This window comes from Armigeres subalbatus, chromosome 1, assembly GCF_024139115.2.
Source record: "Armigeres subalbatus isolate Guangzhou_Male chromosome 1, GZ_Asu_2, whole genome shotgun sequence".
Lineage (NCBI taxonomy): Eukaryota > Metazoa > Arthropoda > Insecta > Diptera > Culicidae > Armigeres > Armigeres subalbatus.
Genome location: NC_085139.1, coordinates 166776520 through 166791318, shown reverse-complemented (window position 1 = coordinate 166791318; position 14799 = coordinate 166776520). Strand labels below are relative to the sequence as shown.

The window sequence follows — 14799 nt, the reverse complement described above, 5'->3', positions numbered from 1 at the left end:
GATATACCTTAACAAATGTCGTAAAATCAATGATTTTGGGAATTTTGGAACAGCCATCGTTAACCCTATAGAAAGAATTACTAGTCAATCAAGGTCCAAAATGGATCACAAACATCTAATCTTTCGAAATGTGGTGCATTTTGAACAAGTTAAACATAATAAGTGTGATTTATCTGCAATTTTAGTTAGTGAAAGTTATTTAAAAATATGTTTTATGCAATCCACCTTGTATACAAGCCTGGTTATTTTCTGTGAACGGTTTTGAGAGGAAAGTGACAAGAATTCAATATAATAGTTTGTCCAAGCAAAAAAATAATTTGTTTTCATTGAATATAAATACCTAGCAAAATCAATCAACGAATCGATAAATTGGTTGTCGATCGTTCTTGTGTATGATTGCATACAAGCTGAAGCGATGTTGATGCACGGCTACGCAACCTAAACCGGAAAACGTCAACAACCTACTCGTGCGTGGGGGACTTTTTATTTGATTCGCGTTGAAAATGCTGCGTGGATGTTGCAATAATCCCAATGCAATTTCTTTAAACTATAAACAGCTTATAACATTGAAAAAGGAAAAAGTTCACTAGTTTTATCAAGCTTTGTTATGTGCTAAGACGCAAAGTTATACGCCAGAAAAAAAACTTGGGCTCCGCTCCACTTGTGTGCTGTTCAACATGTTACTGTTACCCGAGCATATGGTTGGATGATCCGCCAATCCTGCACTCTGATATTTCTCTAATTTAACAAAACAACGGCATGAATGAGAAAATTTACGATGAAGTTACAAAATGGTTAAGTTTCAACTTATTTTTCGAGTGCTGAAATGTATTTTTTTAGTCAATGTGGCTTGAAAACTCTGGTAGGGGATCTAGTAGAGGATTTGAATACGTTCAAATTGCACTCCGATCTTTTTCCTTGTTGATTAAAAGAAAGGAACTTTATGGATCATCATGTTCTCACTATATTCTAGCACAACACAATTGCAACATGTTAACAGATTACGTGTGGTTATTGGAAGTTGATCGATCGAAAAAAAAACAACCAGCAATCGAGCAGAATAACATTTTAGGAGGAGGAGAAATGTTGAGCATAAAATGAAAAAACGTGGATATTTTATTAAAAGTCCAATGAAACATATATTTACAAACTGACTAGTATCTCTATACTTCATTTAACAATTTCCTATCCCAGTTCCTCTGGCCTCATGTTGTGGAATTTTTGGTGGCTTCGAACTGGTGGTGATGGCGTTAGCATGCAGTTTTTGAAACAAACTTGCATGGAATATTTTTAAATTAAATTCACTAAACTTAAATTCAAGTAAAACCGAATAGAAAACAATTGTAACGTCCAAATCTGATGGAAATTCATTAGATCAGATGTGCTTTTACCGTTTTGGGTATTAATTGACCTAAAATTATGTTAATATACTTCATGAAAGTCCTTCGAAAAATGCCAATTTCTTCAAATTAGCGGTATTAATTTAGCTATATCTCAAAATTTGGACGTGTTAGAGCATATCTGAGGACAGATTCGAATTCAGCGAGCCAAAATCTACTGAAGACACATCAATTGGTTCTGAGGACCCGCAAAAGGTTAAATTTTGCTCCCCTGATTTGCCTTTCTCGTATACAAAGTATACGTAAAGGCTATAGGATCACTCCAAAACCGACCTTTTTTAGAAGGCTCGGATACCCATAGTGTTATATACCAATCGACTCAGCTCGATGAATTGAGATGATGTCTGTATGTGTGTATGTATGTGTGTGTGTACAAAAATGTGAGACACACTTTTTGGTACTTAGTGTTATCCGATTTGCTCGCAATCGTTGCAATCGACGCGGATTGCGGTCTAGTTGTTTCCTTTTGGCTTGATCGGTCATTGCGTTCCAAAGTTATTAGAAAAACATTGTTTTTTGCCAAGGGTCCCCCTTGGAAAAAACAATTTCAAAAACGAATAAAATTTTTTTTTTGCTGCAATAATGCATTCAAATGACCGAAAATGGATATGAATTGATGGAAAAAGTAAAATTTATCCCCCTAAAGTGCTATTTCGACCTTTCTTATGTGCTTTTCTTATTTTTAATGCGCGAGAAAGGCACCACCAACGCTAGGTGGATTGATCTGGTTTTTTTTTGTGAACTGAAATTCCAATTTTGTTGCGACCTGGCTTCGAGCTCCTGATCTCTGGATTCAATGGCTGCTGCTCTGTCAACACAGTCACTTTGACATATGGTATATAACAGAGAAAATTATGGATGTGCTTCTTTACTAAAGCTATTTTCAGTTATGAGCTGTATAAAATAGTACTTTCTGCATTAATTCAATAATTATTCAAACATCTTTCAGCATTTTGTATTGGCTAACTTTTATCCATCATCGATCGCTTTAGGCAACAATGTCTCGACCTGCATGCAGCAGCATCCAATGCTAATCGTTTTACAGTAACCGTCAACAGAAATATTGCTTCTAAATGGCTTGTTTTCTTACACTATCTGCTAGCATCTATGACAGCGCTTTGTCAGTTGCTACACGAGAAGCTGAATACCTTTTAAGCTTCATTACAGAAATCAATAGCTTATACACAGCTTCGGCTACAAAAATCAAATGTAAACATTGCGGATTTGACGTTCCATACTGATAAGCTATTCAAAGAAGCAGTATACATCGTTGGCGATTTAGCATACGCTGGTGCCATCCCTCAGGTGTCTGCAGCAAGCAGGACCGATTAGAAAGAAGAAGAAGAAGAAGAAGAAGAAGCAGTATAATGTGCTGTCCAGACTATGAGCTATATCACTTGATATAGAGTAGCTGGGCATCAAAGTTCACATATCTTATTTTCACCGCAAATAATGCATATAACATCTCATGTCAAGATTCTCTATATCAAGTAGCTCTATATCAAGTAGTCTAAGGTTTATGTAAACGTTGTGCAACCATCAAGGATACAGAAGTTGCTAAAAAGCTTCGTTAATTCGTTTATAGCGACATTACGCTGTCTTATTAGTGCTATAACAAGAGAGGAAGCGTTTTGAAAGTGAATGCTACTCATCGTAATAAGGAAGGTTGCTAAAAAGCAACACAATTGCATACATGAGCTCTTAAACGATTAACTGTGTTTCTAATTTAGACTATGGTGTTTTATGGCTGTATGGAAGCTGCATAAACGATAAAAGGTGAAAGACAATCGGCACAAACTGACTAGCTGATAGATATTTGAGTAATAATCGAGTTGAACCTTGAGGAGTTAATTGTGGTTGCTTACTTTTTATTCAGCATTTGCTGCTTTTATTCGAATGTTATACAGCCTAAGGCTAGAAGATGAAGCTTAAAGCACCAAAATTGTTAGTTGGGTAAAAACCGGTAAAAGAAATGGAGTAGATGTAGCTTCCCCTAGCATTTGAGGCTTGTAATGTGACTTCCTGCCACAAACACGATCATTTTTATATACTTTTCCATTGGGTCATTGTTTCATTTGAACCGAATCGAAAATCGAATTCGTCAAAAAACAAACGACCTGAGTATATACTGACCAAAATATTTAAAGAATCGCAGTGGTTAGAATGTTTTCCTGGACTGAATAGATTTTTCGGAGCTTGTAGGTATTGAGTTCGTGAATATCTGGAGGATTGCTAGCAGTACGCGACTATTTAAGCCCATAAACCCCTCAGAGAGTGAATAAGAATTCTTACTCCGTAAGAATACTTGAGAGCCAATGGAGGTTTCTTAACGTCCACGACAATACCTGCAAATCTTTAACAATTCTAAGGTTCAAGTTGGGCAAAGATAACAGCTTTCTGAATGATTTACCACCGGCAGTGCTTCGTCTGTCTCTTTCCGTCCTTCGGAAAACTGTGATTGTGTTAGTGCAACACCGGGAAATATCACAAACACTCATTCAAAAAATAAGGATTTATGTAGTGTTGTGAACCTTCATTCCTCCTTAAGGGAATTCAAAGGATTTCTAGAAGCTCCTTTGATTGTTTGGTAAAAGTTCTAAAGTCGATCATGCAAATGTCAACGATGGAGTTCTGCGTACATTCTTGAACCTTTGTAAACGACCACACCTTACCTACGATTTCCTACAAATTCTAAAGGTACTGCTTCTAGGAGTGATTAGGCTTCCAGTAACTCAGGAACTAGTATGGACTTCAAGGATTCAATCTTGCAGAATTTTCATATGCTGATAGGAATTGAAATTTCACAACTGGAATTTTTCGAGAAACGGTCTGGAAAGTCAGGGAAAGTCGGGGAATTTTATTCTCAAATTTGAGTCGACACCCTGATAACTGTCATCATCTTGTGGAGAGTGCATATACTAGTCGTAGAGCGTGGAGTTGGAAGGATAGATCAGCCGTCGGGGGTTATCCGAGTCGTGAATACCCCTATTACATTATTCTGTATACGATAGGAATTTCAACAATTTCAAAGTGTCATGGAATAAGATCAAGACACTTTTCTATATTTTTGAAATAAATAATGTTTTTCACGATACGGGAGATAAAGTTATTTCTTAGAGTATGGAATAGATTTCTCAACAAAAATCGAAGAATGTTAGAAGGTTTTTGCTTTTCTCGTACACTAAGTACGAGTAAAGGCTATATCACAGACAAACAGACGTAACAGTTAGAACAATTTCCTGAAAAATTCATCGCCCAGTTACTTTATCATCATCTCGCGTGCATGTTGCACGAAATGTTATTTAGTACGACAATGTGTGCTAGTGTGAGATGTCGAGTCCAAAGGTAAACGATACGCGCGCCTCTAGGTGTGAAACGAGTAATCAGTTTAGTTTAAAACGACCGTTCAAAGCATGGGTGATGGAAATTTCATCAGTGTTACGTCTGTTTGTCTGTGGCTATATGTTCACTCCAAAACCAAACTTTTTATAGAAGGCCCTGAGACCCATAGTATATTATATACCAAATGAACAGCACAGATACAATACAGATGTATTATAACTAACATTTAAGATTTTTTAGGAACTCTGCATTTCTCTTTTTATGTAATTCGACTTAAAAGATTTTGAAATTATTAAAATATAATGAGGTTTGTTGATTATACTTTTTTCAAATGAATCTTTCATTACTTGCATGAGTTTTGTGGGTCTTTATAATTATAATATGTGCACATTTTTATTAATTCTTTTACATTGGATCTAAATAAATCTTTTGTTTATTAATTCTGGAAAGATGTCAGGATTCTAGAGAAATTTAAGAGATCCAAAAGAAATTATTAAAATATAAGAAGTATTGAAATGAAGTCACAGGTGTTCGACTATTGAGATATCGTGAAGAAGCTAAGATTCCGCTTGATTTTTTGGAAGTAAGCTATGGATTCAAATATATGAGATTATGCACAGTAGGAATCCGAAACAAATCTTGGAATAATTTAATTAGTTTTCAAAAAGGATTAATTGTGCACTATTATTTCTTATTCTTCATCTTTATGTATTTCTTTCAGATATTAATTCCCGACCTTAACAGTAAGGTCGAAAAAGGCACAAATATGCCACAAATATAAGGGACACATTTACATAGAATAGCGAAAATTGGTCTTATCATGACTTGTAAGGTCATTCCACTGAAAAACTTCAACGTATTACTTAAAGATTACATTTTGCACAAAACAAGTTCGACACTTTTCCGAATTTCCGAACAAATGGTCGTAAAAGTCTATAAGTCTAATGCCTATGAAAGAATTCTGATCAAGTACCAACCTGAATACGGAAATATTTACAAAATAAATTGAAGTTGACTGCTTTGGAATTAATTTCTCAAATTTTCTATGACGAACACAAGTAGGTCTGACGGGGGCAAGGCAGCTCCCGATTACCCTTATTTACGCCAATGTGTATAACAGCATGTTATTAATAGCAGAAAAAAACCTACCCAACTCATACGATAAATCATTGCATAAACAACTAACTTTTAAAATAATTGGTACACATTCTGATACCAGCATTCCAACTAAACTTCGTCATATTCATCCAACTTTCCTCATTTCTACAACTCAACAAAAATATATGTTTTGGAAAATGTGCACACAACTTACCACTCCTCCTACTCCACAATAAATTGCCAACGATAACAACAAGCCCACGTGAGATAACGCCGTTTTGATTTCCAGCCTTTTCCAAAACTTAACAACCCTGACTGTAAATGCTTCTTGCTCCTGATCGACGACTTTAACATCAATCTTTTTAAAATGCTCCATAAGATCACTTGTGACCGTTCCGTTTTCCGGGGAATTCGTCATCGCTAATTTTTTTTTCTCAAATCTCACTCAACTCAATAAATTTTCTGGAAAGATGCAACACTAGATCACATTTGAACGCCATAAATTTCTTCGGGCGGCCCACCGATTACTTCGTATAATCCGCTCCTCTATGGCATATTAATTTTGCTATTAATTTTCATCGCTTTTCTCACGTTTTCCTTCATACTTTTGACTGCTGCCGCGGTCAACGATCAACAGATGGTTCATTTCCAGCTCATATGACTAACAGCACACCGCCGCATATCGACAGCAGAGAAAACAGAAATGCTGAAGATTAGAACGCTGCGGGTGAAAACTCGTTTGAATTTTTACGCTCACTCAATTCGCAAGAGGTATCACAATCGTTTTCCTCGCCCGGTTTCACAGATTTTTCCGACATACTACTTAGTTGGGCAACCGAAACCAACGAAGATCCAGATCAGACTGGGGAACCCTACTACAGTAACCAAGAGACATAGTCCCAGTCCGCATCATCGTCCTCGTCCACGGGGTCACCATCATCATCATCATCAGCGCCATAGTCTCCGATGTGCCGAATTTCACTACCCAAAACTCCGTGGGTAATGATGTGATGCTGAAAACGGCAGAGGAAAAGCTAAAGTTGTTCACCGAATGGGACGAATAATGGGGACCGTCGTAGTGCAAATAAGACAGAGTACCTAATCGTGAAAAATATTGATCTATACAACGAAGTATCCAAACTTATTCACATGAAATACCTGCGCTTTTAAATCTGAAAAATTGGAATCCACCCGGAAAATTAATAATTAGTATTGAGATCAAGTTGAAAAAAAAATGTGTTTTATAGGGTACCAATTCTGTAGGTGATTAGCACTAAAAGGCGTCACCTTTTTACTGAACGCATCTGTTCATTTCATATATGAGTGCTTTCATTGTTAACACATTTATCACAAAACCGTACTATCGCAGTAGTAGCTTTGAAAGGAAATCAAAACTTGCCATAACTAGCTGCACAATATAAGCGAGGGAAAAGAAAGTGAAACATTCTTTGCGAAGACTCGGTCATAGATGCCAAGATAAATTATAAAAAGCTGTGAATTGGTTCTAAAGGGGATTTTAAAAAACCAACACGATAGTACCAATGCCATGCCGTAGTTCAAATGCTATGGCAAGCATCACTAACATCAGCGGTGTTTGTCATTGGTAGTCCGGTACCGCATTTCACTCCAACTTCCCATAATATGACGATGGCGACAATGAGATTCGTTTGCAACGTGGTTCATTGTTGAACAGACATCCTTTTTCTGTTTGTAATGTAATGTCGTGTGGGCACTTTTGCGAAACGGCATAAAAACATATTCTATAAAATGGTGCTATACATGTACGATGTACCTATACTGAGCGCGAAAGTGTGGAAAACAAGCGCCGAAAAATCGCTTTAGTTTTTAAGGTCTATCCAAACAAACGCGAAGCGACTGGCGCAACTGTTTGGCCACTGCGATTCTATCGCCGTTGGTATGGAAGCGAAAACATTTCATGCAGCGATCCAGCGATAAAGCCGCGACGACAGTTGCCCCAGCGACAAACACACGTGACGCAGCTGTCTTCGCTGGGCGACTGCTTTTATTTGTAGCGTTGTTAGCGATTGTTAGCGACGTCGTCAGTCACAGAAGAGATTAAGTGGTTATTTGAAAGGGAATTTTCCAAGAAACTCAGTGAATGCTGTTTCATGGAACATTTTTGTATCTTGTTATTGATCTCGTTTTGCTTAATGCCCCATATATCACGAGTTTTCATATTTTTAGTCATTTTATTAAGGATTAAGAAATTTTTCTAAAATTGTGCTCAAAATACATAATGCTCCTAAGACCGATTTCAACCAAAGTTTGTACACATATTCACTATGAGGAGACGATCATATGGGAGGGTAATTTGGGAAAGGGGGAGAGGTCTGAAGGGAGGAGTATTGTTCAGAAAACTGTCAATTTAGAGTAAATTATGAACCCCTGGACCGATTTGAACCAAATTTGGTACACACATTCCTATCCAATAACAAACATAACAAAGGGGGTGGGATGGTCATTGGGAAAAGGGGGAGAGGTTGTCTTTAGAAAACGAGCAATTCAATGTAACTCCCAACCCCCAGGACCAATTCCAACCAGATTTGGTACACATTAATTCTCTATGTTTGAAAGATGTTTATTGAAAAGGTAGAAGGGCCATATAAATCTACACTGAGAACATTCTACACGCTTGATTTTAATGTTTGGGTTAAATAGATTCTTGTTTATTTGTAATATGGTATTGAAAAGTTAGGTGCCTATTGCTTCGATAGATTTAATGCACTGATTTCATTGTAATTCTTATTAAATTTGCTAACATTCAAACCAGGGATTGCAGAAATCGCTCTCAATAGATAACGAACAATAATAAAAGAGAGGCAAAAACCTCTTTAAATCATAACAAGCCATGAAAACAAAACTATCGCACTTACAAGTTGGAAAAAACTGATTCGGATAGGCGCCCCCCACCGATGGGGTTTGTTAAAACGCGTTGTTCTCGCTCATTTCATGTTGGGGACCATATTTCTTTCGCACATTATTGTAACAGCTAGGGTAAAAGTTCCTATAGTCGTGGGTGCTCCTATAGTTGCGGTAGTGTAGTTTTTAGCAAATCTACATATTAAACGTAGCAACCGGACGGGTCTAGGATGGCGGCTATTTGTATGACGGTACGGTAACGGTACCCGATCCAAGGGGTGGTACACTCCTCTGCTGAGGGTGTCGCGATAGCTAAGATCAATGGTGTGTTCTATTGTAGCTGCTATGCCCCACCAAGGTGGCCATTAGAACAGTTCAACCAGATGATAGCTAGGCTACCGTCTGACCTAGTGCGTCGTAAGCCGGTTGTCATAGCAGGAGATTTTAACGCTTGGGCAGTGGAGTGGGACAGCCGCTGCACCAATCGAAGGGTTCAAGCGTTACTAGAGGCGCTAGCGAAGCTCGACGCAGTGCTAATCAATGATGGTTCCGCTAGCACGTTCAGAAGGAACGGTGTTGAGTCATGGATTGGCGTAACGTTTGTCAGTCCTGGTCTGGCACCAGACTTGGACTGGAGCGTGGACGAGGGTTACACCCATAGTGATCATCTAGCAATTCGCTTTAAGATCAACTATGGCGTGCAACATCCGAGGTCGGTGGATCCCTGTCAGTTCCGGGGTGGAGAACCAATCACTTCCATAGCGAAGTTTTCACCGCGGCCAGAAGCCAACACTGAAGGTCTAAGCGGGGATGCGTTGGTAGCTGTCCTATCACGCGCGTGTGACGTCACCATGCCGAGGAAAGCCCTGCCGAGACATGGCAGACGGCTGGTATGCTAGCGGAGTCCCGAGATTGCGGCCCTTCGACCAACCTGCTTCAAGGCTAGCCGAAGGATGCAACGTGCCCGCACCGAGGATGAAAGAACAGACCGCCGTGAAGTGTTTCGAGCTGCAAAACTGGCCTTTAACAATGGCATCAAGAGCAGTAAGAGAGCGTGTTTCGACAACCTATGCGAAGGAGCCAACGTGAATCCGTGGGGTTACGCCTACAGGATAGCGATGGCCAAGACCAAAGTGAGCTCTTCACCCCCAAACGGTCCCCGGATAGGTTGGCGATGATTATCGAGGTACTATTCCCGTCACGAGCCACAAGTCCCTGGCCTCGCGAGTTACTCGCGGTGGCCAAATCCCTGGTAACGAACAAAGCTCCAGGGCCTGAAGGAGTTCCGAAAAGCGCTCTCAAGCAGCCATCCTAGCGAACCCGAACATGTTCAGGCTAGCTATGCAAAGATGCCTAGATGAGTGTAAATTCCCCGAAAGATGGAAAGGACAGAAACTGGTGTTGTTGCCGAAGGCCGGGAAGCCGCCGGGCGACCCATCGGCGCATAGATCAATCTGCCTTATAGACACGACGGGCAAGTTGCTAGAGAGGATCATCCTCAACAGGCTGACCCCGTACTCAGAGGGTACGAACGGCCTGTCTAGCAACCAGTTCGGTTTTCGCAAGGTTAAGTCCACGTTGGACGCTATTAACTCGGTGGTAAAGACCGACGAGATAGCGATCGAACAGAAAAGGCGAGGTATTCGATACTGTGCGTTAAAGAAACTTGATGTAAAGAACGCATTCAACAGCGGAAGCTGGGATGCGCTCTCGTTACACCAGCTTAGCCTGTCGGTGGGCCTGTACCGGATTTTGGAAAGCTATTTCCAGAACCGTGTACTATTACGAGACCGATGCCAGTGAGATAAGCGTTCCTATTACCGCAGGAGTTCCGCAAGGTTCAATATTGGGTCCGGTACTATGGAACCTTATGTATGACGGGGTTCTGAAGCTAAAGTTCCCTCCTGGTGTTAAGATCGTCGGTTTCGCAGATGACGTAACCTTGGAGGTCTACGGGGAGTCAATTCCCGAGGTAGAACTGACCGCAGTTCACGCGATCAGCACGGTGGAGGATTGGATGAGCGCTAGAGGCCTGCAGCTCGCTCACCAAAAGACGGAGGTGGTTATCGTCAACAACCGCAAGTCGGTTCAACTTGCAGTGATTGACGTGGGTGAAGTCGCGATCAAAAACCAGGGGGGGAGTAAGCCTGTCATCCACGAACAAATCAAGCCTACCTAAGATGTATTATCCGGGCCTCGCCGCTTGGGAAAGGCGGGCCACCCTGGGCCACCCCGCTTGGCAAGTGTAACATTTTTCGAACTGGAATCTTGTAGGATATTGGTTAACCTACACTACTGCTGACTAACGAAAACATTGTGGGATTGTTTATTTACATTTGCTTCATACTACATGCAGAAGAGGCGCGATGCACCGCATATTACCCCCTGATCAAAACGGAGTTTGAAGCTCCTTGGGGTCGTGATAGACGACAAGCTGACCTTCTGTAGCCATGTCGACTATGCGTGCAAGAGGGCTTCGACTACTGTTGCGGCATTATCGAGGATGATGTCCAACAGTTCCAAGGTGTATGCCAGTAGACGTAGGCTACTGGCAGGCGTTGCCGTATCTATTCATAGGTACGGCGGCCCGTCCTGGGCGAGAACTCTGGGGTAACCAGTTACCTGTGGAAGCTGGAGAGCACGTACCGCTTAATGTGTCTCAGAGTGATATCTGCCTACCGCACGATATCAAACTATACAGCCTGCGTGATTGCCAGTATGATGCCAGTTGAGGAGTGTTTCGAGCTACATGGCACCAGGGGAGCCCGCGAACGCATCAGGGTGACTTCGGTTGGCAGATGGCAGCGCGAGTAGGATAACTCTTCTAAAGGTAGGTGGACCCACCGACCGATACCTAACATATCGAGCAGGGTGGAGAGACCCCATGGGGAAGTTCACTTCCATCTGACACAATTCCTGTCATGCCATGGCTGCTTCCGGCAGTACCTCCACAGGTTTAGGCACGTGGAGAGCCCCGTCTGCCCTGACTGCCCAGGTGTTGACGAAACTGCAGAGCACATACTGTTCGTATGTCCTCGTTTCGACGTCGAAAGAAGAGCTATGCTAGACGTTTGCGGTAGGGACACAACCCCGGATACCCTTATCCAGAGGATATGCCATGCGGTGTAGAGGTGGAACGCAGTTTCGATTGCAACCACTTAGACTGCCTGCACCTTGCAGAGAATCTGGCGCGCCGAGCAGCAGTCGACAAGCATGACTAACTTGTGATTGGTTGATTAGAGTGAAAACAGGCTGAGCGTGAGGAAGTGAATGAGAGGTTTGCACATGTCGAGGTAAGAGTGTTGCAGCGGGTGGCAATCGCAGTCGCCACCATGAGGCATGGCAGAAGAGTGAGCGCATAGGTGTTAAGGTGCCGTCAGACGTTGCAAGCAAATCACTCGTGCGAGCGAATGATTTCTGAGAGCACTCGCAATTGCAGTCACACGTAGCAATTTTTTACTTTAAGCAAATGACAGATTTACTCTCATGCAAATATAAACAAAAACGAAAAACTTGTTTTTCGGCCACAAAATCTAATTTCATTCCTATTTTTGCAGTGCAACACTGCCACCTGAAAACGTTTTCACTTTTGCGAGCGAAAAATTTGCTAGTGCTGCACTAGCAAGCGCAATTTCGTTTCTGCGAGTTGAAAATTTTTAACGCTTAGCAGTCACACATTGCAAGCAAGCGTTTGCTTACTAGTTGTCATTTGTTTGCATGCAATCACTTTCAGTGTAGTCAGACAGGAAATTTTTTGACAGTTGTCACTTTCTGCGAGCAAAATGCTCGTTGCGAGTGATTTGCTTGCAACGTCTGACGGCACCTTTAGTATGGACTGCATATGCCGAGGTAGGAGGGTCGCAGCGTAGAACTGTTGGTACCTATCGCTTTAGACACCTCGAGGCATGGCAGAGGTGATTAGAGTGAGCATCCAAGTCAGTCTCGCGTGGCAAGTTAAAGGTGAGCACCCAAGTCAGACTCGCATGGCATGTCAGAAGTGAGAACCTAAGTAAGTCCCATATGGTGTGTCTGAGCTTGTGTCAGGGTGTGCTAGAGTGAGCACCCAAGTGCTAGAGCGTGAATCAGGTGGTAGGTGCTGCTCGTCGCTAAAATCATCTACCAGTTCGGGCCCGGATGGTATTCCTTCAACTATTCTCAAAAAATGTTCTAGAAGTTTGTCGTTACCTTTGTCAATCCTATTCAACTCATCGTTACGTTCAGGAATTTTTCCGGATTTTTGGAAAAAATCATACACTTTTCCTGTCTTCAAGAAAGGTAATAAGCAAGAGGTAAAAAACTATCGTGGTATAGCAGCGCTATGTGCCATGTCTAAATTGTTCGAACTAGTTGTTCTAAAGTTCCTATCCTACAATTGCCTGAACTACATTTCTGAGGATCAACACGGTTTTGTTCCAAAGCGATCTACAAATACTAACTTGATCATCTACTCCTCGATTATTATGCAAGCTCTTCAGAAAGGACAACAAATCGATTCAATATATACTGACTTCTCATCAGCTATTGACAAAATCAATCACCAAATCGCTGTCGCCAAATTTGAACGACTTGGATTCTCTGGTTCCATTCTCTGTTGGCTCAGTTCTTATTTAGGAAACCGTAAAATGGCGATAAAAATTGGCGACTACACACAAAGAACAAACATCATGTAAATAAATGGTTTGAGCTTTACATTTAAAAATTGTTTGTTTTTCGTAAAATTAAAAGTTTTTCCGTCACAGTAAAAGTGATGTTTTTAATTCGAAAGTTGTTTTTATCTATTTATAGTGTAAATTTAAAAGTTTTTTCTTTTAGTGTAAAAATTATAAATCTGTCAAATCGCGAACAAAAACTTATGTTATTTTGTGCAGTGTCAGTGTCTGTGGCACAACCGGCAAAAAAAAACAAAACATTAAAGTTTATGTCCGCGATGCGCGCAGCATCAGAGTTTTTAAATTTCATTTGCCGAATATTTGGGAAAGGCTGCCATAAATAAAAGGTATAGGTCTATCATTATTGAAAAACCCGAAGCTGTATCATATACCTATCTTTCTACTTTACTACTTTACAGGTATCGCAAAAGAGCGAGCCACGATCGACGTGACACTATCACTTCCGAGAACCCTGTCGGCCGTTTTCCCTCCCTGCAGCCGCTCTGCGGCATATACAGAAACCAAAAATGCAAGGAAAAACAAAAGGTAATTTATCCGATTCTTCAAAAGTATGTTTCATGAATAGTTTTCCATTTTGTCCTCAATCGATCTTTGCAGGCTTCGACGAGCTGGTCAGGCAAAAAAAGCAGATCAGTTAGCCAATGGAATGGCCGCTGAATTGGCTTGCAAAGATTCAATGGCTCAAGTCTGGCCAAATTCCGGATCCCCGGAACAAATATCTATAGCGTTGGATGAAGTAAGTACATGTTGAAATATACTCGATTAAGCTGAAAACCGGAATACGGGACTAGCTAAGTTGGATTTCTCTCGCAATCCGTACGTTAAACCTAACTACGCTAGTGGCGCGCTAGTCTAATTAGGGCCTAATTAGACTAGCGCACTACTAGCGAAGTTAGGTTTAACGTACGGATTGCGAGAAAAATTCAACTTCGATAGTCCCCCATTTCGGTTTTCAACTTGACTATAGCGATATTTACTACAAGTTAATCGTGTAAAGCCCCAAACGCAATACAACGGAACGGCGACGGAAACGGAAAATTTGACAGAAAATATATGGGCTAACTGTCAAATTTTCCGTTTCCGTCGCCGTTCCGTTGTATTGCGTTTGGGGCTTAACTCGTGTTTTTTATGTTTTTCTGTGATGTATATTCTAATTTGTATTTGTATGATTTGTTTCAGCGAAGCTATTTAATCATGGGTCAAAACCTGTCAGCATCGGGTCGAGAGAGAGAGGCCAGCGAGGTATGCTCCCGGAAGATGTTACAAGGTTAAAAATGCCAACGTTTGTGTTAAGAGTATTTTTGATTATATTTATTTTTATAAAAAAATTATACTTCCGTTAATTATGATATAATAAATGGATTTTAAAATCTCTTGATTTAATTAATTAAATAAAATAAACTACGAAT

The 14799-nt window shown here is 40.8% G+C and overlaps 1 protein-coding gene and 1 long non-coding RNA gene across 3 annotated transcripts in view; one reads left to right on the top strand and one right to left on the bottom strand.

The window, feature by feature from the left end:
• Positions 1-6690, bottom strand: part of LOC134208192 (TWiK family of potassium channels protein 7) — a 45259-nt gene extending 38569 nt beyond the window's left edge. Inside the window, exons 1-2 of one of the 2 annotated variants that reach the window (XM_062684255.1) lie at positions 6362-6690; positions 6055-6302 (exon numbers count right to left, since the gene is read on the bottom strand). In XM_062684255.1, the coding sequence (XP_062540239.1) occupies positions 6055-6258 (204 nt within the window). In that variant the 5' untranslated portion in view covers positions 6259-6302; positions 6362-6690. Of the gene's footprint in view, positions 1-6054 lie in introns of both variants that reach the window. The other variant, XM_062684246.1, reaches the window with a different exon arrangement.
• Positions 6691-13570: 6880 nt separating this feature from the next.
• Positions 13571-14799, top strand: LOC134208184 (uncharacterized). Its single transcript, XR_009978534.1, has 4 exons — positions 13571-13716; positions 13789-13915; positions 13988-14126; positions 14570-14799. It is a non-coding gene; the product is annotated as an uncharacterized LOC134208184 (long non-coding RNA).